General features: G+C 35.0%; 1 protein-coding gene across 1 annotated transcript; it reads left to right on the top strand.

The window, feature by feature from the left end:
• Window positions 1-3114: 3114 nt before the first annotated feature.
• LOC308689063 (putative methyltransferase-like protein 25) lies at window positions 3115-19977 on the top strand (the record flags this gene model as incomplete). Its single annotated transcript, XM_081362614.1, is given in 14 exon segments — window positions 3115-3136; window positions 8982-9149; window positions 9283-9401; window positions 9482-10081; window positions 11419-11566; window positions 11690-11726; window positions 14483-14567; window positions 14827-14847; window positions 14849-14860; window positions 15370-15443; window positions 16790-16883; window positions 18017-18091; window positions 18179-18250; window positions 19706-19977. Coding segments are annotated over 14 exon segments (1623 nt in total). The 3' UTR covers window positions 19802-19977.
• Between the last annotated feature and the right edge of the window lie 4785 nt (window positions 19978-24762).

The following is a 24762-nucleotide window of genomic DNA, read 5'->3' as shown; positions in this document are numbered from 1 at the left end:
TTGTTAAAAAGTCAAAAATGTCATCAATTACTCACCCTCATGTCGTTCCAAACCTGTAAGACTTTCGTTTATCTTCAAAATACAAATGAAGATATTTTAAAATAAATCTGTGAAATTCTTGTCCTTCCATTGACAGTCCACGCAACTACCAAGAGACACGGTCATTTTATATGATGAACACGTTGAATTTAGGCTTTTATTCACATGTGACTCTGGATCACAAAACCAGTCACAAGTAGCACAGGTATATTTGTGGCAAAAGCCAACAATACATTGTCGGTCAAAATTATTAAGTTAGTTAAATAATGAGTGATAATAATAATGAGTTAAATTACAGAATTTTCATTATTGGGTGAACTATCCCTTTAATGACATCACATAGGAGATCCATTAGGAAATGGAAAACTGTAAAACAATTCCATCATCCTGATTAAAAGGACTGCATTTGTAGACTCTAGCACTGAGTATACGTTTGTTAGATATAATCATTTTATACTGGCCAGTTTCTATTGCCTCACCTCTCTTTTTCGTGCACGTTCCTCCTTCACACCAGACTGTGCTGGTTTATTAGATGAATCAGGATCAGGGACGGTAGTTTGGTCAGTCGTTGTGTTTAAGACGTGTTTCTCAGGAGAATCTAAAGAATCCTTTTTTTATAGATATCTATCTAACTGTAACATTCTTTTTTTCGTTGTTTCAAGTTTCAGTTTGTTTTAAATAACAAACCTGTTCACCGAAGAAAAACTTGAAGTGCTATTATAAGACATCCTGTCATAGCTTTTTGGTACATAACGGCTACCGTATGCAACGCGCATTTGAAAAAGTGAGGCGCTGGAGAGCATTATTCGTTTGAATCAGGTTTGAATGCAAAATACAATTTCACCACTAGATGGGAGAAATTCCTACACAGTCCCTTTAAGTATTTACGTTACGTCGATGGATTTAAAGTCTACTCACCCTCTTTTAAACATTTTCCTCCCATAGAAAACCATTATAAGAACGCTTAATGTGGCTTAATGGATTAGAATGTCCCCTTATGTCGAAATAACGAGATATTATGTTGAAATAACGATTTAATATCTCGAAATAAAAAAGATAAAATTCTTCACCATGCGGTTCAGGGCTTCCATAGCACAGCCTGAATATAATTGCTTCCAGAAATTATTTTTGGGGGTGCTATCGGGCTGCTTTGGTCTTTACTGCGGGTGCTGATTGCTGAAGCACCTCTTAGCCCCTCCCTAGCGCTGCATGTTCCTAACTAAATATATAAATAGGCTAATTAAATGTGCGATGAGTTAAATAATTAAATAAAATGAATAAAACGAATTTTTGGGGAAACAAAATATGTTAAAGTAAATGCTATACTGAAAGTTGACCTCATAATGTAATTATGCAAAGGAGTTCTGGAAAGAAGTAGCTTCTTTGTAGCTTGGCTTTTTTTTTTCTCTGCTTACAACAAACTTTTTATTTTTGAAATAAAGAATGTACTGTTTTTGATTTGGGTCAAAAGAGAAGGACGACAGATTAAAACTTCTAATATGTGGCCAGTTTCATCTCCATAAATGTAAAGTCACTGATTCTAAGCCCAATTTTAGGCTTTTCTGTGTTGATTTAAAGTTATTCTAAGACTCTCTTTGTTAATCAGCTAACAAGAGAGCCACTAAAACTGCTGTTGTTAAAAAAGATTATAGTTTCATTATAAGTTAGTTTACCTCCTGATTTCCTGAAAATGACAAAAAAATTTTTTCGTTGTTTCATGTTATTTATTTCTATTTATTTTTAAACATGTATTGTATGTTGAATTTCTATTGCTTTAAATGTTTTAAGAACTACTTTATTGCCTTGCTCTACCTCGAGTTCCTTATCCTACTTTTTATTTTATTTTTTTATTTTATTGTGATACATGTATGTTAACCCCTGTGATCTTTTTTCAATTTAATAATAATAATAATAATAAATTAATTGGCAGACGCAGACGTCACGTTTTGCAGACGCAGACGTCACGTTCATTGAGACGAGTGCATGTTGCAAAGCCATATTAAAGAACCGATCGGCACGCCATAATTAAAGAACCAATCAGAACGCCATATTCTGTCACGTAAAAGTACACGACTGTCGACTTCGGTAAGTTATCCGTGGCACTATCCACTCGTCATAGTTTGGTGGGTGTGTCAGAACTGCAGTCCAATCAGCAGCAACATGTATATAAAGCATGCGGTATTAAAGTGAACTCGCACAATGGGTTCAAGGAAAGTAATTTACAAATCATGCAGCTCGGTATACGCAACAACTAAGGATATTAAGACATGTTTGTCATAAGTTTTATTGTAAAAATATAGGATATCAACATAATGATGTAGTTGTTTATATTTTTAGCTTCATTGCAAGTGTATGACATTTGGTACAGAAATAAACAATGGTAATTAAGTGCTTTTCCTAAAAATGAGAAAGAAAATACAGGGTATTAAAACAGTATGAACTACAAATAAAGTCAGTATGTGAGGCTAAATAGATGTGGTTTAGTCTGAATTAGGTAAGATGTGTGCTTCCATTTCAGTTTCAGCAATCCCTTCACTCGATTGGGATGTTCTCTTTTGTTCTGGGCGGCAAGTGCAGTAACTGTAACATCGGGCATATTTTGTAGTATTAAACACATATTTATACCGACTTCATCAGGCTCCGAAAATTCTTCACAAAGAACACAAAGAATGGCCTTCTCAGCTGCATAGTTGCAACTCTTGTGTCATCAGAACAGTGTGTTCAACGCATCACCGTTTCTGTTTAAAAAACGTTGTGCAACGTTTTGTCGAGCTGAACCAGAGTAGACGGGCTCTGGCTGAACTATATTGCCTGGACCATAAAATGTTTAATATTTTTATATTATATTTAAAATGAAGAGAGGCAGGTTTGTGTTTTATATTTTGTTTTTTCATAAATAGGCAAACGTTATGTGCAGTTGAATTTAATCAATATGCGCTGCCTGAACCACATTTGTGTGGCTATAATGTTTAAGATTTCTTTAAATGAAAACGAAAAGAGTTAGTATGGTGTTTTATAACATATTTCGTTGCCTAAAATATACACAGAGATAACCGGAGTAGCAGAGCGAGCTGAATGACGCGCACTGCGTCAGAAGGTGGGCGGGGTTAGGATTTCCCAAGAATTTCCAAGATGGCGCCGCCCATACCCCCCATAAACGCCTTCAAAACCGTTCTTCAGAAAGTCTATGTGTGAGGGCAATATGTTCTATTCGCTAATAGAACAAAATGCTGACTAGTACACCCAACATGGCCGCACATTTGGTCGGTCAGGAATCATGTCTTAATAATGTCTTAAATACAGAAAATGCGTCAACAGCTGCAGCTTTCATGAAATTCTCACTGTTCTTGGTCCGTGAATAATGGCATTTAATGACCTGGGCTGCGTTCTCCGAAACTACCTTAACGCTACGTCGTTCAAGTTCAAGTTGTACCTGAAGAAGTACCTTATCGTTAATACGTGGTTTCCGAAACCTTCTTAGTTAAGTATACCTTCTGTAAGTCATACGTTCGTAAGGTTGGTCTGGAGCGCTCTTAGCTATACCTTATCGCTGCTGACGGTTCATACCGCTAGTGGCCACCACTACGCAAACAGCTTTTTTACATCGCAGTTTAATTACACATAGAAAATTTTATATGAACATTTAATATTATAAAATCTGATTTAGTATTAAAATTACATTTTTACTTTACTTTAAAATTTTACACATATAAATACTTAAAGGGGGGGTGAAATGCTATTTCATGCATACTGAGTTTTTTACACTGTTAAAGAGTTGGATTCCCATGCTAAACATGGACAAAGTTTCAAAAATGAAATTGTACGTTTGAAGGAGTATTTCTGTGCCAAAAATTGTCCTTCCGGTTTGTCACAAGTTTCGGAAAGTTTTTTTCGAGTATGGGCATGTGTGACGTCAGATGGGGCGGAATTTCCTTATACGGGTCCTACGGGCACTTCTCCGGTAAGATCGCGGGCGCGCGCGCACTCGTAGACCAGAGCAAGAGAGCGAAAGCAGTACTGCCGTGCAAAGGCAAAAGACCGTAACTTCGTTTTTGGTCGAAAATGAGTTATTTATATTTTGGCACATTCAAGACCTTCTTTATCATGTGGATAAGTATCTTGAATCAATTCCGTTTATTTTTCGAGAAAATAATGATTTGTCTTAACAGTAACTTCCAAAAGCCCATGAGAAACCAAGGCAGAACACCGTAACATCAGTTACCGCTCTTTGGCTTTGTTTTGGAACGCTCAAATTACGAGTTACGGTGCTCTGCCTTTGTTTAGCCGCGCGTCAATATGAAGTTACGGTGCCGGTTTTCAATCAAATAATGCTACCTACCAGATTGTAAGGTTATCTGCCTTTGTTTTAATGTCCATTAAAATTACGGTGTATCCTGTCACTGTGTACTTTGTACAGCTGCCATCAGTCGCTCTAACTTCTGATGTCCTCAGAGCGGTCAGAACATTTAGTATGGTCTGCTCCATCGACAAACGTGCGATTACGATCGCGAAGGATTATGCAGAGTTGACAGAAAAACGTTACACATTGCCGTATCAGATGAATACATCCATGAATTAAAGCTCGCAAACTAGCTGGCAGAGTGCCAAAACTTCGCCTTCAGCCCCGCCCTAAACGCGGTCGAGTCAACGCTGGACTAATAGGAGGTATTTTGTCATGTCAAATGTATTAATAATGCCATCAGAATGCAACCAAAGCACAGGATAGCAATAAGTAGATGGCTATAAATAATTGTAAATCATACAAAATAAATGCCATGATCACTAGATTTTATACAGGTGTGTACTATAATGATTTTGTTAATGGTGATCAGCAACTAAATATTGATAATGTGGAAGTTACTGCCTTTTGCCTTGGTATGACCTCTCACTTTTTGCTGACAATACAAAGGCAGAGTACAGTAACTTTAAAATAGTGGTCAAAAGTCAAGTTTGAGCTCAAGATTTTTTTATGTATATAATTTCCATTACTAAAACATCTATTTGCCAAATTTCCAGTGTCCTACCCAGTGCTCGAATTGAGGGGGGGCTGGGGGGATCCGGGACCCCCCATAAGGTATTAGGGACCCCCCATAAGAAGTAGAAAATAGAATTAGGGGGGTCCCTCGGAAATTTTTATTTTAGTAAAAATAATAATGACAAATCAAAATAAATGCATGCAAAGGATACGGTAAATATCGTGATTCGTGAACTGATTATTTACAATAATTTATTTTAAGTGAGTTTATAGCATAGACTGTAAAAAAATATTTATAGGCTAGTTGTAGTGTCTCTTTAAAATGTAAACGCCCCGCCTAAAGAGCGCTGTGCGCGCGCATGACATCGTCGACTGACAGGACTGTTTGTTTGGCGCCGCTCCGGTGAAGGAAGCTAATTTTAGATTTTATAATATGGAGAAAAATAAACCTCCACTCGCAGTCGGGAAGAGAAAGCTTCTTACTGACTTTTTTGAGGGGTAATTGTCTCTCGCTATATATCTTTCTACTTTATATCTATCCACTCCATGTCGGGGCTTTTATATAGCATAAATTGGAAACATTTAGGCTCAAGTTACTATTTTTTTCATAATTAATAGTTCTGGTTCTATAGGAGTGCTAGAGATCTCGATGAAGATAACAGCTTTTTAGTAATTATAAAGGGAGCGCTCGTTGTGCGCTTTTTATGCTTTCTAATATCCATTCTTTGTATTTATTTGTAACTGTTAGCGCTATATGACTTGTTTTTCATGCTGCTAGGACCAAAGGCTGTATAAACACGGCAAAATTTTGGGAATTACATACGCATTTATGCGGGATTCACTCTTGAAATAGCAATGATTTATTTTGATTGCAATAGTATTGTTTGTTTATGAATAAAGCAGCCTTTTTCACTGAAATGGTTGAATAGTCTGCTGACTCACTCACTCATGACAGTGCTTTGCCGCCACCCCAACTAGCCTAGCTGCTAACGTTACTGGACGTAACTATTTAAAAATCATATGTGCTGAAATAGTTGAAAAATCCCAACCAACACACAGGCTGACAGCCTGTTTTGTCACAATTTATAATAAACAAGTTTCATGCATTTAATCAAGTCTTTTGGAACAAACATTATCACAGTGTCACATCAATCATCCAGTTGTTTTTAGGGTAAATACTACATTGGTAAATAAAGCTAGAATCATTCTGTTGGATGTACAAAATTCAAAAGTCTCTTCTGTTCACCAAGCCTGCATTGATTTGATCCAAAATACAGTAAAAACTAATATATTGAAATATTATTACAATGTAAAATTATAATACAATAAAATATAATTTATTTCTGTGATCAAAGCTGAATTTTCACCATCGTTACTCCAGTGTTCATCACATGATCCTTCAGAAATCCTTCTAATATGATGACTTGATGCTCAACAAACATTTATGATTAATATCAATGTTGAAAACAGTTATTTACAGTATTTTTTTTATTTATTTATTAGTTTGATGAATAGAAAGTTTATCTGAAATATAAACTTTTGTAACATTTTACACACTACCATTCAAAAGCTTGCGGTTATAATTTATAAAAAAATGTTGGGAAAGAAATTAATACTTTTATTCAGTACGGTTGCATTAAATTGATCAAAAGTGACAGTAAAGACTGAAGATTATGTTTCAAATAAATGCTGTTCTTTTGAACTTTCTATTCATCAAAAAATCCTGAAAAATAAAATGTATGATGGTTTCCACACAAATATGAACTGTTTTCAACATTAATAATCATAACTGTTCATCAAACTATCATATTAGAGTGATTTCTGAAGGATCATGTGACACTGAAGACTGGAGTAATGATGCTGAAAATTCAGCTTTGATCACAAGATATAAATTACACTTTTCTATATAAGTAATTTAAAAGAATATATATATATATATACAGTATATATATGAATTCAAGCGTTTTTAATACATAGTATATATTTATGCATATTAAAATATATTGTATATTTTGTATAAAGTGTATATTGCGAGACTAACCAACCCCCCGCCCAAAAAAACTTGGGGACCCCCCATAAGACTTGACTCAATTCGAGCACTGGTCCTACCTATAATTAATTAAGCGGGACAACTAAAAATATTTAAAGTCATTTTTTTCAGTTCCACACTCTAGCGACTTAAGGTCTTTTGCCTTTGTAGGGCAGAGTACCTCATCTAAGCGCACTGCTCGGCTTTAGGGAAGTCAGTGTCAAGTGGGTTTTTGGTTGCCAGGGCAAGACAAACCTGCACAGATTCCCAAAGAACCCAGTGTTAAGGGAAGTGGATGCAGTTTGTTTTTCCGGGGCAAAAACGAGTTGAGCAAGACTGTTTCCCTGCATTTCAAGATGATTGTTTTATAAACAAAGCCCAGATCGACGGATCGTCTAATGCTTAAGGATCGAGCAGTCACAATGATAAAAGTCCGCAGTCGTGCGTTGGAACCGCAGGCGGTGAGTAAAACTGTTGAACAAATGTCTCTGTGTTGTTAACGTTACTAGCTTGGCGTAGCACAGCTTTAGCACATCGCCCACACCGCCGCCTTCAGCCGCTCGTTTTTTTCCTGAAAGACTCGGTACAGCCTATCTTTCTTTTATAAATATAATAAAACGAAAGGCTTTTTGGAGATATGAAGGATGCAATACTACTCTATAGGTACTCAAGATTAACAGGAGATTGAGTGAAAATGAGCATTTCACCCCCCCCTTTAAGTTGTTCACCCAGTGTATGGAAGTGTTTTCATTAATAAAGTTTCCATACACTAATGGTTGTTAGCTTTTTTAATTACTATCCTAAGGCACATCAGCTGGCGAACCATATTTGACAGAAAAGGCTTAGGAGTCTATATAAAGAAAGATGAGTTTACACAAACTTTATAGCTATGGCAGCGAGACAGCGAGTACTTGTTTTAAATCAAAGACGGCGCCGTCCGCGGAGCCAGTTAGTGTATGTCAACTACATGGCTGGTGGATAATCAGCATACGTTGTGGAGAACATTAACACACTTATGGCCGTGAGGGTTTGGGATTGCACACTTGCTAAATTATAAACACATACTCATATTTATTTCTGCGTACATATTTCAATGAGCCCCGATAAATGCAGTTTGTACTATTTCTAAAACGCTTCTTTATAAAGAACATTGTTTTCTCAATACTTTACCGCTGTGAAGGAAAGAGCGCACAATCGATCATCGAGGCATCGATATCAACCTATTCAGCGCCTCCACCATGGACAGCACCTGCTCAATTTAAGGTCGAACTTAAGAAGGTTTACCTTAAGCAACATCCTAAGGTATAGTTGGGAGAACACACGTAGGAAAGGTATACCTGTAGTTAAGGTGTATCCTTTTGAGTCTTCGTATAGCGCGCTAAGAGACAACGTTATCGTAGAACTTTAAAAAGGAAAATAGATGAAGTAAAGTTCCACTGATGACCGCACGGGGGCGGTAGAAGGTAAAATGGACTCAATCTGGAAAAAGGAAAATCGTTTTATTGTTATGCAAAACATATATATATATATATATATATATATATATATATATATATATATATATATATATATATATATATATATATATATATATATTTATAATGCAATCATTTTTCAAAGTAAAAAGAAGTGTGGTTTAATTATGACACTACGCAACATAATAAACTGCTCAGAATTATAATGACTAATATGAGTTTTAATATAATTTTCTTTAACATTTAATCAGAACATATACATTATTTTGTGGAGTAAAATGACAAAATGGTCTGCGGCAGCATCATTAATTTTTTATCAATATTTAAAATTATTAATTTGATATAGCCTACCAATAGTATTTGTATGATACAATATATATTTTATATGTATTGAACTAAAGTGCATTGGACTCTACTCTATTTAATCAGCTGTATTTCATAGTAATAGTGTTTTTGCTTTTAGAAAAGGAAAACACCACCTTTGGTTTCTGTAATGCCTCAAAGAAGCTGGTGGACATATCAGCCCTGCTGAGGGCAGCGAAAGCCCACAGTTTCCCGGGTCTGGGGCTCTGTATGCAGCTGGAAGAGCTGATGGAGAATCTGACACTGATATATGGAGACACTATAGCGGGTAACTGCAGTCAGACCAGAAGCTCTGAAAAGCACATTTAAATTCCACTCTGGATCTTTATTGTGATTATTATGCACGTCACATTCAGGTTATTACAAGGTTATATCTCATGCATTGTCTGTAATTTCCATAGGAGAGTCATCAGGCAAAGTTCCTGTTCCAGATGAGTTTATGAACTGTAAGAAAGCCCATGAGGTGCAGGCAATGTCTGAGGTTGTGGCTAGTTTGGCTGAATGCTGCCGGGTCAAACAGGTAAGAACATTTCAAATGTAGTTTAGTTAAATTTGTTGTTCTGAATTGCATCTTTTTCATCATCAGTTTCTTCATCTCAGGTGATAGACGTGGGTTCTGGGAAAGGCTACCTGTGCTCCTATCTATCCATGCGGTTTAATCTACAAGTTTTCGGTATCGACTCTTCCAGCACCAACACACATGGAGCTCAGGAGAGGAACAGGAAACTGAAGAAGTTCTCCAAAGCCTATCAGAAACAGAACAGAGCCACTGGGAATCAAGCTTTGGAGAGTGAGGATAGGAGTAAACAACACAGCAGAAACTGTGAGAACAGTGATGGCAACACAAACTTTATTACAGAGGAAAAAGGAAGGTTTGTGGCTCAAGAGGAAACCAGTGATTTATCAAAACAAGTCTCCAGTGATTTATCCGCTTCAGATAATGCCACATTAGAGCCCAGTGACTGGGATGCAGGAAGCAGCTTCCTCAGCACGCTGTCTCTAGACGTCATAGAGGACGCTTCTCCTCGTGTCCACCCCAGCCAGCTGAGCCTGGAGGAACGAGAGAGGAGGAAGAGGGACAATCTGGAGAGGAAAGCTCGAGAAGGGAGGAGGAACGACAGCGACAGCAGCCTGTTTTCCCCTCTGACCTCATACGTCACTGCAGAAACTGAACTCAAGACGCTGATCACAGAGCTGGAGGTGAGTGGATGTCAGAACACACACGGTTTCAATGAACCAGGGGAGAAAACTAGTGTAATAATCATTTATAATTCACTGTAAAACAATTAATTATACATTTTAGAATTATTAAGGGTTATTAGGTTAATTATTAGGTTTCCACCAAGGGAGAAAAATACTGTACTAATAATAATTAATAATTCACTATACTATAATACTACTAATAATAATAATAATAATAGATTTTAGAATTAATTAAGGGGTTTCAACCAAGGGAGAATTAAAAAAAATATATATAATAAAATAACAACATCAACAACAATAATAATGATAATAATGTATTATTCATTTAAAAATAAAACAAAATGTATAATAATAATAATAATAATAATAAAATTAAACCATTATTACATTTATTAAGTCTATTGGCTTTTTACATTTATTAAATCTATAGTTTTACCAATTTTTTTATTCAATCAATTGTTTATTTAATTCATTATTTAATAATAATAGTTATTATTATTATTATATATGAATTGTATTATTTTATAATAAATTATAAATTATTGTTCATTTATTAAATTAATTATTTCCTTCATTATTTAATACATTTTGTTATTATTATTAATGATAATAATAAATAATGAGTTAAGTAAATGTATTATTTTATAATAAATGATAAATTATTTTTGTTCATTTGTTAAATGAATTATTTATTTAATTGAATTATATGAATTATTTTTTGTTATTATTATTAATAATAAATAATGAGTAAATAATGAGTAAATACTTGTAAAAGTAAATAATTGATTTAGTAGATTTGTCAATTTAAATAAAATGTAACTATATTATCATTGTAATTATTACTACTGCAACTACAACTACTTATGAACAAATAAACTTAATAACCTTTTAATAACCTAAAAAACTAGCTGAAACTTTTTTTCATACTTTTTGAAGCATTTGGATCATGATAAAACTTTTTTTTTTTCATTGCAAATGTGTTGTGAATTCATTTCATATGATATTCTCTAAGGATCAAATAATGTATGTGTACTAAACTCATATAATAGCACAAGAGACACGCTATGCTGCAATAGTTGTCCAGCTGTGGGCTTTGATTATAGAGCAGAAGTTGTATCATTGCTATTACAGCTCAGCGAGACGCCTGCGATTATCCTAATCATGTTAATTAGGTGAAATTGAGCTCAAGAATGGAGAGGGACTTGGATGTGTCCATAGCAAATTATTTATGATCAATGAGAGATGGCAAACGGTCTGTGTTGATTTCACCAAATTACCCTTCTCTCTCTCTCTTTTTCTCTCTCTCTCTCCCTCTTTCTCTGGCCGGTACCCAGGATGCAGTTCTGGTTGGCCTGCATACGTGTGGAGATTTGGCTCCCAGCACTCTGCGGATGTTCGGGGCCAAACAGGAGCTGCGGGCCGTTTGCAGTGTGGGCTGCTGCTACCACCTGCTTTCTGAAGAGTTTGATGAGGACAGACAGGGTAAGAACACTTCCTGTCCCACACACACGTGAACAGATCAATCTCTGTCAAACTGGGTGCCCAAAATCTTCAAACAAGATGAGATGTGTGTAATTTTAGTTCTTTGCATAATGTTCTTTCCAGCAATGGGCAGCCCTGTGCCAATCCTGGGTCAAAAAATGTAAAACAATAATAATACAAATAATAAATGCTACTAATAATTTGTTATTATTGTTATTATTATAACATGTATAAATTTACTTGTACTTGTAACATTCTAATAATTATATATATACAATAATAATATATACAATAATAAAATAATGCTCTGCAATTATATACCATCCTTATAATAATAATTAATAATAATTAATTAAATAAAGAATTTGACATTCTTTTGCAGCCCTGGGCCATTCCTGAGCTAAATAATAAATTGTTGTTTTTGTTTATTTATTAAGTAAATTCAATATGTAATGAATAAGTTAATTAATTTCATTGTTTATTTGATTAATTATGTAATAATAATATTTGTTAGTATTATTAATATATATTTTTCTTTTTAATTATAAATATACTTATGATGTAATTTAAAAATATGAATACTTAATAATAATAATAATAATAATAATTATTATTATTATTATTTGACATTCTTTTGCAGCCCTAGGTTAATTCTGGGTCAAATAATGTAAAACAACAACAATGTATTATTAACATTTATAACAAAATAATAATAATAATAATAATAATAATAATAATTATTATTTTCATTATTATTCATAAAATGTTTTATTTTTCATTGTTGTATACAATTCATTGTTGTTGTTTATTTATTAAATAAATGCAATTTTTCATTAATAATTTTATTATTTAATAATAATGCTTGTTATTATTATTGATATAATGGTGACTTTTGTTGTATGGACAAAAAACACTGATTTCAAAATATCTTCTTTTGTGTTCTGCAAATGAAATTAAGAATTGCCATTTTTAGGTGAACTATCCCTTTAAGAAATGGTGCTAGTCCCAAGAGACCATGTGGTTTCTGTCAGTTGCTCTCTGTCTTTCCCCTTCTTCTTCTTAGTCAATAATGATTGAGTGCCTGCAAAATATGATATTTTGATCACATAATTACTGTCGATTGAGTCCGTGTCCAATGCTATGAAGCACAGCAGGACTACAATAATGTCTCATTGTCTTTTAAAGCCTGGTGATCACATCACAGACTCTCGATTGCTACAGGGACAGAGCTAAAACACATGAAGTGTGTTCAGATGTTGGACTGACATCACAAACACTCTCCCTCTCCACACACAATCTGTTTGATCTCACTAAATCAAGAAGAGTCCGTACAACATGTGGCGTTTTCAGCATGATGATGTCAGAGTTTTCAGGGCTTCAGCGGCTCGCTTTACAAGCGCGTTTGTTCTGAAGAAGAAACAGTACGGAGTGAAACAAATGCAGTTCCAATGGAAATACACAATGTGCCTTTCAGTCTAAAGTACCTGGCATGATTACAGCATCATGCTGTGCGTTTAAAGGCGAAGTGTGTAATTGTTGTGCCACTAGCGGCACCCCACAGAGTTACAAACATTTTGCACTGAGTTTTGCTTGCCTGATCACAATTAACAGCCTAATACTTTTTCTATGGCATCTCTGCAAAGGCCCTGCATTTGCTTACTCAATTCAAAAGAGCCCATGCAATGTCTCCTACCGAAACAGGAAACAGGAAGTCCCGTCCACAAACGTCATTAGTTAAGCAGTCAACCTGTGAATGGCTTACTTACAGTTGTATCTGCGCCTAAAATTGGTATTTTCATCCAAAAAAATCAGCTTTAAACCCTGTTTTATTGGGGAACCCACAAACTCAAACTGAAGATCCTTAAGTTTAAAGCCTCACAGTGATTGGTCGAATTAAGACTTTAAGTGTAGTGAAGTAAAGTTATGAAATCACTAATGTCAGTGTTGCACATGGTCCTTCTCTCTGTCCATTTTTTTTATACACAGCTCATTCTGTTTCACTCACACACACGTTTGTTTCACTATATTAGTGAGGACATTGCATAGACTTCCATTGATTTTATTTCCGGTTAATGGTATTTATATGTTTTGGCTGATTTGTATGCCTAGTAACTAGTAACTTTAACTAGTAAGGACCAGTAAAATATCCTCACTAGTCTGTTGTCTTAATATTTCAGGACATTTGGCCCTCAAGTATAGCCAAACCTGTACACACACACAGACACACACACACACACACATATTTCAGGCCTGTGCTGGACTCTGGATCCTGTTCAGTTTGGCATGGTTTAGATTAGCATGATATCTGGAATAAACAGTGTTTATCTGCACCACGAATAGGCCTCGTACCACAGTATGGGTCTCGTTTGAATGGCATGTGCTCAACAGGTTCTTATCCACAAAATGTTCAGTCAGTGTTTAGAAATCTGCTTTAGTTTTGACATAAAAACCCTAAAAAGTTTGGGGTTGGTACGATTTTTTTATGTTTTTAAAAGAAGTCTCTTATAAATTGTTTATATTTGATTATAAAATACCGTAAAATCAGCAATATTTTTAAAATATTATTACAATTTAAAATATATTTTCAAAGGTAATTTATTCCTATGATCAAAGCTGAATTTTCAGCATCATTACTCCTGTCTTCAGTGTCACATGATCCTTCAGAAATCATTCTAATGCTGTGTATTAGTGGGAAAAAATGTTTTCCAGGATTCTTTGATAAAAAAGAAAGTTCAATAGAACAGCATTTATTTGAAATGCACATCTTTTTTTGATCAATTTTAATGTATCCTTGTTGAATAAAAGGCTAATTAAAATCTTACAGACCCCAAACTTTTGAACAGTAGTTAATGTAAAAAAGATGTTTGATTCTTCATCTCTGTTTTTTTTTTTTTTTTGGTGTGGGTGGTTTGTCAGTGGTGTGTGTGGTTTCCCCATGAGTCAGTATCTGAAGGATCAGGCCTGTTTCTGTGGTCGAAATGCCAGGATGTCAGCATGTCTCGTAAGTCTGCCTCACACGTCACGAAAACATCTCACGTTGCCCACGCATCATAAACCACATCCTTTGCTTATTAGATAAACGTTATACAAATGCTATTTATGATAATCAGGTGATTTTTCTTGTAAGATGAACACATGCTATTAAAACTAAAAGCGACTATCAAATCATGTCACAATGTGTTTAGTTATCACATCCAAGCTTGTTTCCAGCAGGCTTGACTAATATTGAGCTCTTCACAAACTAATTTTTCCCCTCTCAGGCTCTGGAGAGGGTGTCTGACTGCCGGAGGAGGGGTGAGTACTTGATTGTGTCATATCATATTAATATTAATATTTCAATTAAAATCCCAATTCCCCTGTAAGATTTGCATATTAGGAGGACAGTCTCTTGCAAACAGAGCTGTTTGCACAGCTGATCATAATGTGTTGGTCAGGGTTGAATGCCAGAACGTACAGCATATGCGGCTTTGCATATTTATGTGATTTAATTAGACGCACTGTGTATTTTAATTAGATTTTTTTCTCGATTAAAAATGAATGAAAGTTCAGAGGTGAAGCGGCCAGAACGTACGATCTCTTTGTGCTGTCTTCCGCACGGCTGATTGTTTGTATGACATAATTGTAATGGAAAATATGACACAATCTGTTTTTAAAGTTGCCAAAAATGGGACAAACATTTCAAGTGATGTGATTAAAAACACAAATAAGTAAGCAAACATAAGTATGCATTGCATAAATAAGTAAAAACAGGCTAAATCAGTTTTGTTTGGACTGATGTTAACAGGGTTTCTTGACTGTTACAGCTGCCTATGGAGTCGCTTTTTTATCGGGCGGTTCTCCATGTTATTTTACAGGATCACTACGATTGCTTTAAAAGGTATCCATCATATGTACCACCACTGATTTTATGTCATATTTATAGCATACTTGATTTGTTTTGTTACTGTGGTATGCATGATATTAATAATAATAGCTCTGTTTGTTTGAAGGCTTTTAGATGCATGTAAACATCTGGAAAAACCAACTGTTAACTTGCCACAGTAAATTTTCATGATTTAAAGTGCCCCTCTTATGCTTTTTCAGATAGTATCGTTCATGTAGTGTTATATACAGTAGCTGTTTGTGAATGTAAAAAGTCTGCATATTTTTTTAAAAATGAAAGTGCAGGCCTGAAATGAGTCTACAAAGGTTTGTAACACATTTGCACAATGCCAGCCTATGATCTTCATTGGCTGCCGGCGAACAACGTCTACTTCGACCCGCCCTCAAACACTGTAGTTGAAGATGATGACTGGAAGAGTTGAGTGCACTTCCAATTTCGGTTTCCAATAGACCAATCACAACAGACTAGGCCGTCTGACCAATCAGAGCAGAGTAGGTTCTCGAAAAAGGAGGGTTGAGAGAGACTGAATCTTTTATCAAACGTTTCAGACACAGTGAGAAAAGAGGTGATGCTTCAATGTATATTATGAGAAAGTTAAAGTGTTTTTTTGCCCTTGGATGCATGTAAACGCACTGTAGGACACCTCCAAAACTGAAATAGCATAACAGGGGCACTTCAACCAAATATTAGAGGTTTGGCGGTTAATTATAGTACGATGCCGAACCCTAAAAATTAGTTTGCTGTCCTAGATTTGAAAACACTCCATAAAAACAAAACACACCCCCCGGACCCCCTGATGAGCCACTCTCAGTGTGAAACGCACACGATGACAAATATTAAGCTCCCTCACTGACGCTGTTCCCCTCACAAACACCAGGATCAGATATCTCATCGACAGCACTCTCACCACATCATCTGCTCATTAGACAGAAAACAACCGCCTGTCTTTGTTTAAGTCGCCGGAGAGCTTTAGTAAACTGGAGGAGAGAATAAAGAGGCTCCAGATTCCCTCCGGTCCTTCCTTCCTTTTGCGGAGGCTGATATATGTTTATCGAGATATTTGATCATGACTGTACTGAGCAGATCTGATTCAGTGGTGAATGATGCTCATGAGTCAAACCCTAAAGCCCTGTTTTCAATTTTTTATTAAACTCCTGTGAGTCAAAGCCAAACCATCAGGTTACGGTAATGTGCAAGTCAACAAGGAGTGCAAAGTTCACCCTCTGCATGTGACTTACTGTATGTACGTTAATATCAGTCTCTAAACTACTTTAGAAATCAATTCAACTTTATGTTAGTTTATTTTTGATATGATGCAGTGTTTTATTTCCTATTGGCAGTGAGAAACGTGTTGGGAACGTGTACTCCAAAGCCTCTTCGTTTGTGGACTATGTCAGGCGGGCACTTAGGAAGCTGGATCTGGATGAGACTAAAGTAATAACCGATTGTTCTCATATTACGTTTAATGTTTTGTCAGTCTTCCCACATGCATCTGAATTACACCACAATGAAACTAATGAGATAAACAGACTAAAGTATGTTTGACAAGTAGGGAAATATGGGTACAGAGACCAAGACACTATTAAAAAGGCATTAGCAGGCCCAGACGATATCAGTTTAACCTGATTTTGGGGAGATATATATATATATATATATTTAAAGTTATGTGTATATGTATGTAGAATTTATTTAAATACATTAAATATAATATATTTATGTATGTTTTTATATAAATGAAATATTACATATGTTTTTAAATTTGTTAAAAAAAATATTTTATTTAAATTATTAAATTTTTGCTTATTGTAATATTTTAATTATATATATATATATATATATATATATATATATATATATATATATATATATATATATATATACATATATATATACATACATACATACATACATATATATATATATATATATATATATATATATATATATACACATACATACATACATATATATATATATATATAAACTTTTATTAGTCTATAGTTTATATGAATACATTAAATATAATATATTGGATATTTGTATATAAATTAAATATAACATGTATTTAAAATAGAAAATTGTTTATATTTTATTTGACAAAACTATGTCTATATTTGAACTATATTTGTAATATTTAAAATTGTATTTTTATAATTTTATATTTATAAATTAATCTTTTCAAATTTTAATTCATGTATATTTTATTTTATATTAACAAAATAGTACATATATATTTAAAATAGAAAATTGTTTTAATTACATTTAATTTGACAAAATTGTGTGTATATATAGTTAAAAAAACTTTTATTGTGTGTATATATGTGCTTACTACAGCAAAGATTATATAAATATTTTTATATAAATATTATACTGTACATGTATTTATATATTTATATATTTTTTTTATTTAAATTAAAAATATACATTTAATGTTTATTTCATATTATTTAATTATTGTTTATTTTGTAATATTTTCAACATTTTTAGGTCCTGGTTGGTGAGTAGGACATGATCTCGTTCCTTTATTGATATAAAACCATTAAATCCATATCTCTTGTTCTCTTCAGTTATCTGATGGCGATATTCAGAGCTATCATGATCGCTACACACCCAGGATGAATGAGATGATTGCTTTTAACATGGTGAGCATCATAGAAAGTAGTATGTCTATTATTTTTTCATTGCTAACCCTATATCAGTGTGTCTCATGCTGTTTTCATCTTCCTCAGTTGAAAGTAACCTTGGCTCCATGTATAGAGGGTCTCATCCTCCTGGATCGACTTTGCTACTTGAAAGAGCAGGTAAAAAAGGGCAGATAACATAGTAGTTGTCCAGTTTACCCACAGTTGTATATTTACCCCCTATTTGTCCATGTTAAGATGGTAATCCTCATATAATTGGAGAACTGTGTGGGGCTTTTGTTTCAGGCTTTACTTCAGAGCCACAGCACACATTTCCCTAATCAAAAACTTACAAACAGACATTAGCCACACATAGCAGCTCCAAAACAGACAAAAAATGGTTTTAAAGGATTTTAGAATACAGGAGTTCAGAGGTTTTAAGTTACACCTCCATTTCCCTCTTGCCCACCAGGCTTTGAACATAAAACCTCAAACATCCTCGCGACGACAGTCAGGAGTATCAGACTCAGCCGTCTGTGAAGATTGTTAGACTGAAAATTCAGAGCATGACAAAATCATTTTGTTTATCGTCACAAAACAGTGACAGCAAGTTTCTGTGGGAGTAATTTCCACATAATCTTACAGGGTTCACTTATCAGTCATGTAATGTAAAGCAAGTAAAACCTCTCCTGTGTTAGATCTGTGCGTTCTTCTACAGAGGTCTATGATTTGTGTATGTCAGACATTAAAGGGCTTGGTAACATGATAAGGATTCACATCGACGACATTGAAATCAGGGTACGCTTTAGAATTTGGGCTATGGATGGTTTTATCTTGTATAAACCATTTCATAACATCGTACTCGGGGTGTTCTGCCAAGAATATTAATGTGCTTTGGTCAATGATTATAGAAATCTGTAATATGGATTCATTTGGATTAAAACAATCTTCAGTTAAGATGATTATTGGAACTGAAAAAAATACTCTTTTTACTTACGAATATAGAACTCAACATAAATGACGGTTCATCTAAAATAATATACTCTGACTGGATATATACAAGCACAGACAGGGTTGAAAACCAGTATAATTTGATTCATGAACGATCTGATCTTATGATCCGATTGTTTTTAGTGAATCAAAAACACGCAACATGACCAGCTATTAGTCCGATTCCCAAATGAATGAGTCTTATGAGTCTGTTTTTTTTAGGGAATCAGATATATATAGCATGACCAGTGTATTCTGATTCCTGAACAAATGATTCTTTTGAACTGATTCTTGTTGGTAAATCAAAAATATACAGCACAACCAGGGTATTCTCACTGCCGAACAATTAATACGTACAAGTCTGTTATTTTTAGTGAATCAAAACCATACAGAGAGACCAGTATAGCCTGATTGATTGTAAGGCATGATCCCTGATTTTTATATTGAGAAAAACCTCATGCATGCAGATTTATACCTTAAGTATTGAATAAATAAATATTGAAATCTACGAATGGATTTCTACGGAGCCCCTAAAGGGACATGGTTTCCTCCCATCTAAAATTATTTCCATCACCATGTCCCTTTAGGGGCTCCGTAGATTTTTAGAGTGTCATAATTCATTCTTAACTGTCTCTTTCCTTACAGGAGAATGTTTCTCATTCTGCGCTGGTTCAGCTCTTTGACCCCCTCCAGTCCCCGAGATGTTATGCAGTTATTGGGATAAAGGAATCTACAGTTTGAACACCAAAGCTGGTAGTCCTGCTGTTTAGTGTAATATATTGATGTAATTTTAATGTATTATTTTGATACAACTTTATAGATTTTAATTTCCATTATTAAACATTTTGTTTTTAAAGTCCAGATTCTAAATTAATTGTTGTCGATTTTTCAAGCCAACAATAAAAATGCTCTTTTACATTTTTTTCTCGATCGCTAACACAATTCATGAAACAATTCACCATTTTCTCACAACTATAAACATAATCTCAAAACTACACACTAACATGTACAAATACACAGCCACTCCTCCACTGCCTATTGAACACTAATAAGATCAATTCAAAACACTATTACAAAAACATCATTTTGCAAGTCAGTGTCAAGGAATTACAGGAAGGAATTGCAGTGTACAACATAAATAGAGGGGTGCAGATACAGTGAAATTCAAAGAACAAGCTTTAAGGAAAGTTTATGTTCATTACAGTCAGGAGTTCTTACAGTAGATGGAAATACAAATACAAAATAATTGAATATGAACTCAGTATGCAACACAAAACCGTATACTGATGACCCTGTAGGCCGATGGACTTTCTTTGTATTTCATCAGGAACATTTTTTTCTCTTTCTCTTCCTTTGTGTCCCACCGCTAGGATTAATTTTCCAAAGCACATAATCACCCGTGGCCCTGTTTATATTATCCTGAGATTCTGATTGGTGTGTATTCAGTTTTGCTACTTAATGTTTACACATAGATAAATGCATGCTATTTTAGTTCGCATTGTGTTAACTTGAGTTAATTATGTTGTGTACTTGTGTTTTCTGAACGAGAGCATGGTTAAATCTGTGTAAAATGAAGGTGTTTTTTGTAGTTTTGCAGAAATTGGAACATAACAGATAGTTTTGAGAAATGTGTCTTAGTTTCGAGAACTGATTTGTACGAATAGTGAATAGTTTGGGAAAGTGGGCCAACTGAATCAGTTATAGTGATTTAGCAATCGAGAAAAACTGTAATAATATTTTACAAAAATGATCTAAAATATAAATGATGTTAAAATAGGGTTGGTTCACAGTAAATTAAAAGCAGTATTGAATTCATTCCAGCTGCTCCAAAAACCTGGCTGTATAAGTCTCCGGATCGGTTCAGTTATGATGCATAACGGATCGGTCTGCAGCTTAAAGCAGAAAGATATAGTGATCAATGGGATGCAGAACGTTGCTTTTAGTGTTCATTAGTCTGACTGGTTTATAAATCAGCCTTTAGCTAGCCATACGAGGACATCAGTCACACTTGGGACGTCTTGTGCTTCCACTTATTTAACACACCATTAATATTAATCAGACATAGAGCTCTTCATTATTTTTAGCCGTTTCTCCTGTCTTCCATGTTTTAGTTAATATTCATAAATGAAACACCTCGAGGTTGCAGTTGTCTTAACTTGATTGATTAACTTGATAAGACCATTTAAGAACTAGCAGCACTTAAGGCGCAAAGTGCATTTGTTTTACTTGCTCAAACTACTATATTTTGTGTTACTATTTATGTGTTTGCTCCTATCTTAAGAGAATAGAGAATTCAAAACCTGCAAGGAGACCTCTTGGGTTTGTTGATAATTATGGTCTTTCTTTTTGAGCATTATGGTTTCATACTGTATGTGATAACTATGCACTTCCAAGTGGCAAAAGTGGTTACTGAAAACCTGTTGAACTCCTTCTGAAACATTAACAAATCAATGTGACTTACTTAATGTGTAAATGAGCTTTTACAGACTCCGTTGAAACAATATTTTTTTTAATTATAAGTCATTGTTTATTGAATTCAAACAGTAGGGTAAATATTTGAGGAAAGTTTCTGTCAGAGAAAGTAGGCCACGTTGCTAAGCCTTGCATGCTTCTAATGACTTTTCCTTCTCTAACAGATCCACATCCATTCATCATGGTACCACTTGACCAGAACAATGCAACTTCTCTGCCATTATTTCTGGAAAAATAGACGCCATTAGTGTGTCTGTGTGGAGATAAGCATGGCTACACACTGACACTGCAGCACTTGAGCCTGAACTTCATGGAGTGTGTTGGGGCCAGTCTAACACTTTGCCAAAATGAGTCTGTTGACCACTCGCATATGTTTCCATCATGAATTCATCTTTTTAGCGGATGCATTGTGCCATTTCCTGTCCTGCGTCTAAATTAGAGAAAGGAAAAGCTTCAGGATAATGACATGATGCACTCCAAAACATCTCTTTGAGACAGAAATAGCAAAGCGATGGGAAACCAGCTTACTCACTCCCTTATTTCCTGAAATTTTGCTTCTTTTTTTTTTCTTTGCATGCAAGGGAGGTTGAGGAAATGCTTCTCTATCGTCACCAGGAATGTCCAGCTCCACTCTGAACAAAACAAGTTTCCTTTTTAGTAGATCATCAAAAACACAATTTGTTTTCCTTCACTTAAAGCAGAAACAATCAACTGATTTGTTTGCTTATGTGGCGAATCATTTTTCACTTCACAAAACAGCTGCTGTCCCCCGAAGTCTTGTGGTCAACAACCATGGTGTGTTTCACTGACTTTGTGACTTCAGGATATAAATAACACATTTACCAAAGCTGGATGGGCTTCAAGAAAAAGCGAACATTTGTTAAGCTTTAGGGCTGGTTCTGAAAGAATGTGTTTTTGTGTTCATCTGTGCTGTGCTGTAAACATGTTAGATGGTGCGGTTTTGGGGGTACAAAACCATATGTGTGAATGCATGGCCAAATGTGAATTGAATTGAATTCTGGTGCGCTGCATCTTGTGTTTTTGAAGTCGGCATGAAACGGATTTTCAAAACATGTCATATGAGAAGAGAAGAGATGTCGCTGCAAGAGGGAGGGGAAGTTATTTTGAATAAAGTTATTAAATTGAAGTAATTTATAATAGATACTGCAACAAGAATTGTCCATTTGCATTTCATGGGGACTTTAAACACAAGAATGTGTGTGAACACCCCTTGAATTCAATTTTAGTGTGAAAGATGATACATTAATGGAATTCTTTACTCCCAGGATGCAACTGTTCTCTGCAACGTTTTAGCTGTGTGGACATCCAAGCCCTGGCAGGTCTGTGTGAGAAGAACGGGATGAGGGGGGGGAATGATGGGAAAAGTCAATGGGGAGCCAGTGAAGCTTCCGGTAAGCGGAGGAAGCAGAGGAACCACACAATACTCCTTATCAGGCATCGGCGCTTTAATATGGGAACTGTATGGGAAAAGAAGGAGAAGAAGGAGTGAGGAGAATTGGAAGGAAAGAGAGGTGCGATTTATCTTTTCATCAGTGATTCGAAGGGACTAAACAGGATGCACAGATGGAAAATATTCTGTTATTATTTCTCTCTTTCAATCGCGTCTCTATTTCTCCCTCACACGCAAACATATGCCAATCTCATCTACAATGACGCATGATGAGCTCCATCTGAAAATAATCAGCTTCTTTTTTTTGCCTCACTGTCTGAAGTGTTAACAGGATATTAAGGAACAAATTCACGTCTGGCCGAAGGTTGTACATGAATAGAAATGTATTCAAGTTCTCTCAGTGTATCCTCTATGCATCATGGGCCTCAGTCCAAAATGATGATTGTAGAAATCAGTGATATACTGTATATTTTTTTTCAGTTGTGGATGAAAATGTAAACAGGTTCTTGTAATGTGTTTCCTATCACAAATTGGACAGCGATGTGAAAGGTTTCAGATTAAAATGTTTTGCCCTGGAAACATGTTCCTTTAATATCCTCACTGCCTTTATAGAGTTGTGCTGAATGGAAACTATAACAAAATCTCTCATTAGGCAAGCTGCCTTTTACAAATAGGCCAACATGACAAATTTTAAATATATAAACATATGCATGGCCAATGTTGGGGAAAGTATAACTTTGAAAAGTAAAGCGTTACTTTTTATGTAACTTTTGAGGATGAAGAACAAAATATAAGGAGTATCATTGCCAAGTCAAGTTTAGTTCTATTTATTATTTTAATGCAGTTGATCTCTGTGTGTTCGTGTGCTGGTCTAAATCAAGCAGGTGCTATTTCAGAGCAGGAGTGGTTCAGACTGTGGCACGGCCCATCATGACTGTTTCCTGTTTGATATTTATCATCTGTGATGGAAAAGTCTAAAATTGAATTTCAAAAACATATCTTATTTCTTGGCCTTTGGCCTTGTTATGAACATCTTCGCATGCAAGCTGTTGCCTGCATTTTAATTTTATGCTTTATTCTTTATTTAATTGTATTATTTGCATTTAATTTGTCTTGTTTATCTTAGAACACACCTGCAACCGAGTTTTGGGTTATAAGATTATTCCACCATTGCTTTTTTAATCGTGCACTTATTCCATCTGACGGTTTGTATCCGCAGCAGAATGCAGAACTGAGAAGGTCAGTTGATCCCTGAAAGGAGCAGTTGTCCTCCCAGTGGGGTTGATGGTCAAGGGTCAACAGCTTGGGGTCAGCGGGGTGGATAAGGAGTGGAGTGACTACACTGGGGTACAAATGCTCTCCTCTCGCTCTTGTTCCTGTGTTTGACTCCTGCAGATTCACACATGCTCTGAGCAGCTTTTGACCCAGCTGCTCCTCAGTGGGGATTTCAGAAAGATTCACACGCTAAAAGCACAACTCAACACAGGGCGCAAACATAGCTCATTCATCTTCTAATGTTATATATTAATATTTTTATGGTTTATTACAGGGGTTTTCAAACTGTTTTCAAAACCAGGGGACAGTAAGAGAGCGACATGGGGATCCGTGTAAAAGTTTAGATAAAAAAAGAAGTAAATAAAAAAATAATATTTTTTTTTTTTAAATTATTAATTGATAAGAAATTAATTAATATTAAAATATATTTAAAATTAAAGTTGTTCATAACAAAAATGTAAATGCTGCAAACCAAAGACAGTTGCAGTTTATTATGTTCAGGGTCTAAATCAGTTTAATAGGACAAGGCTCTCAGTGCACTGAT

This window comes from Scardinius erythrophthalmus (assembly GCF_964197995.2).
Source record: "Scardinius erythrophthalmus genome assembly, chromosome: 4".
In the NCBI taxonomy this organism is placed as follows: domain Eukaryota; kingdom Metazoa; phylum Chordata; class Actinopteri; order Cypriniformes; family Leuciscidae; genus Scardinius; species Scardinius erythrophthalmus.
This window is presented reverse-complemented; position numbering and strand designations above follow the sequence as displayed.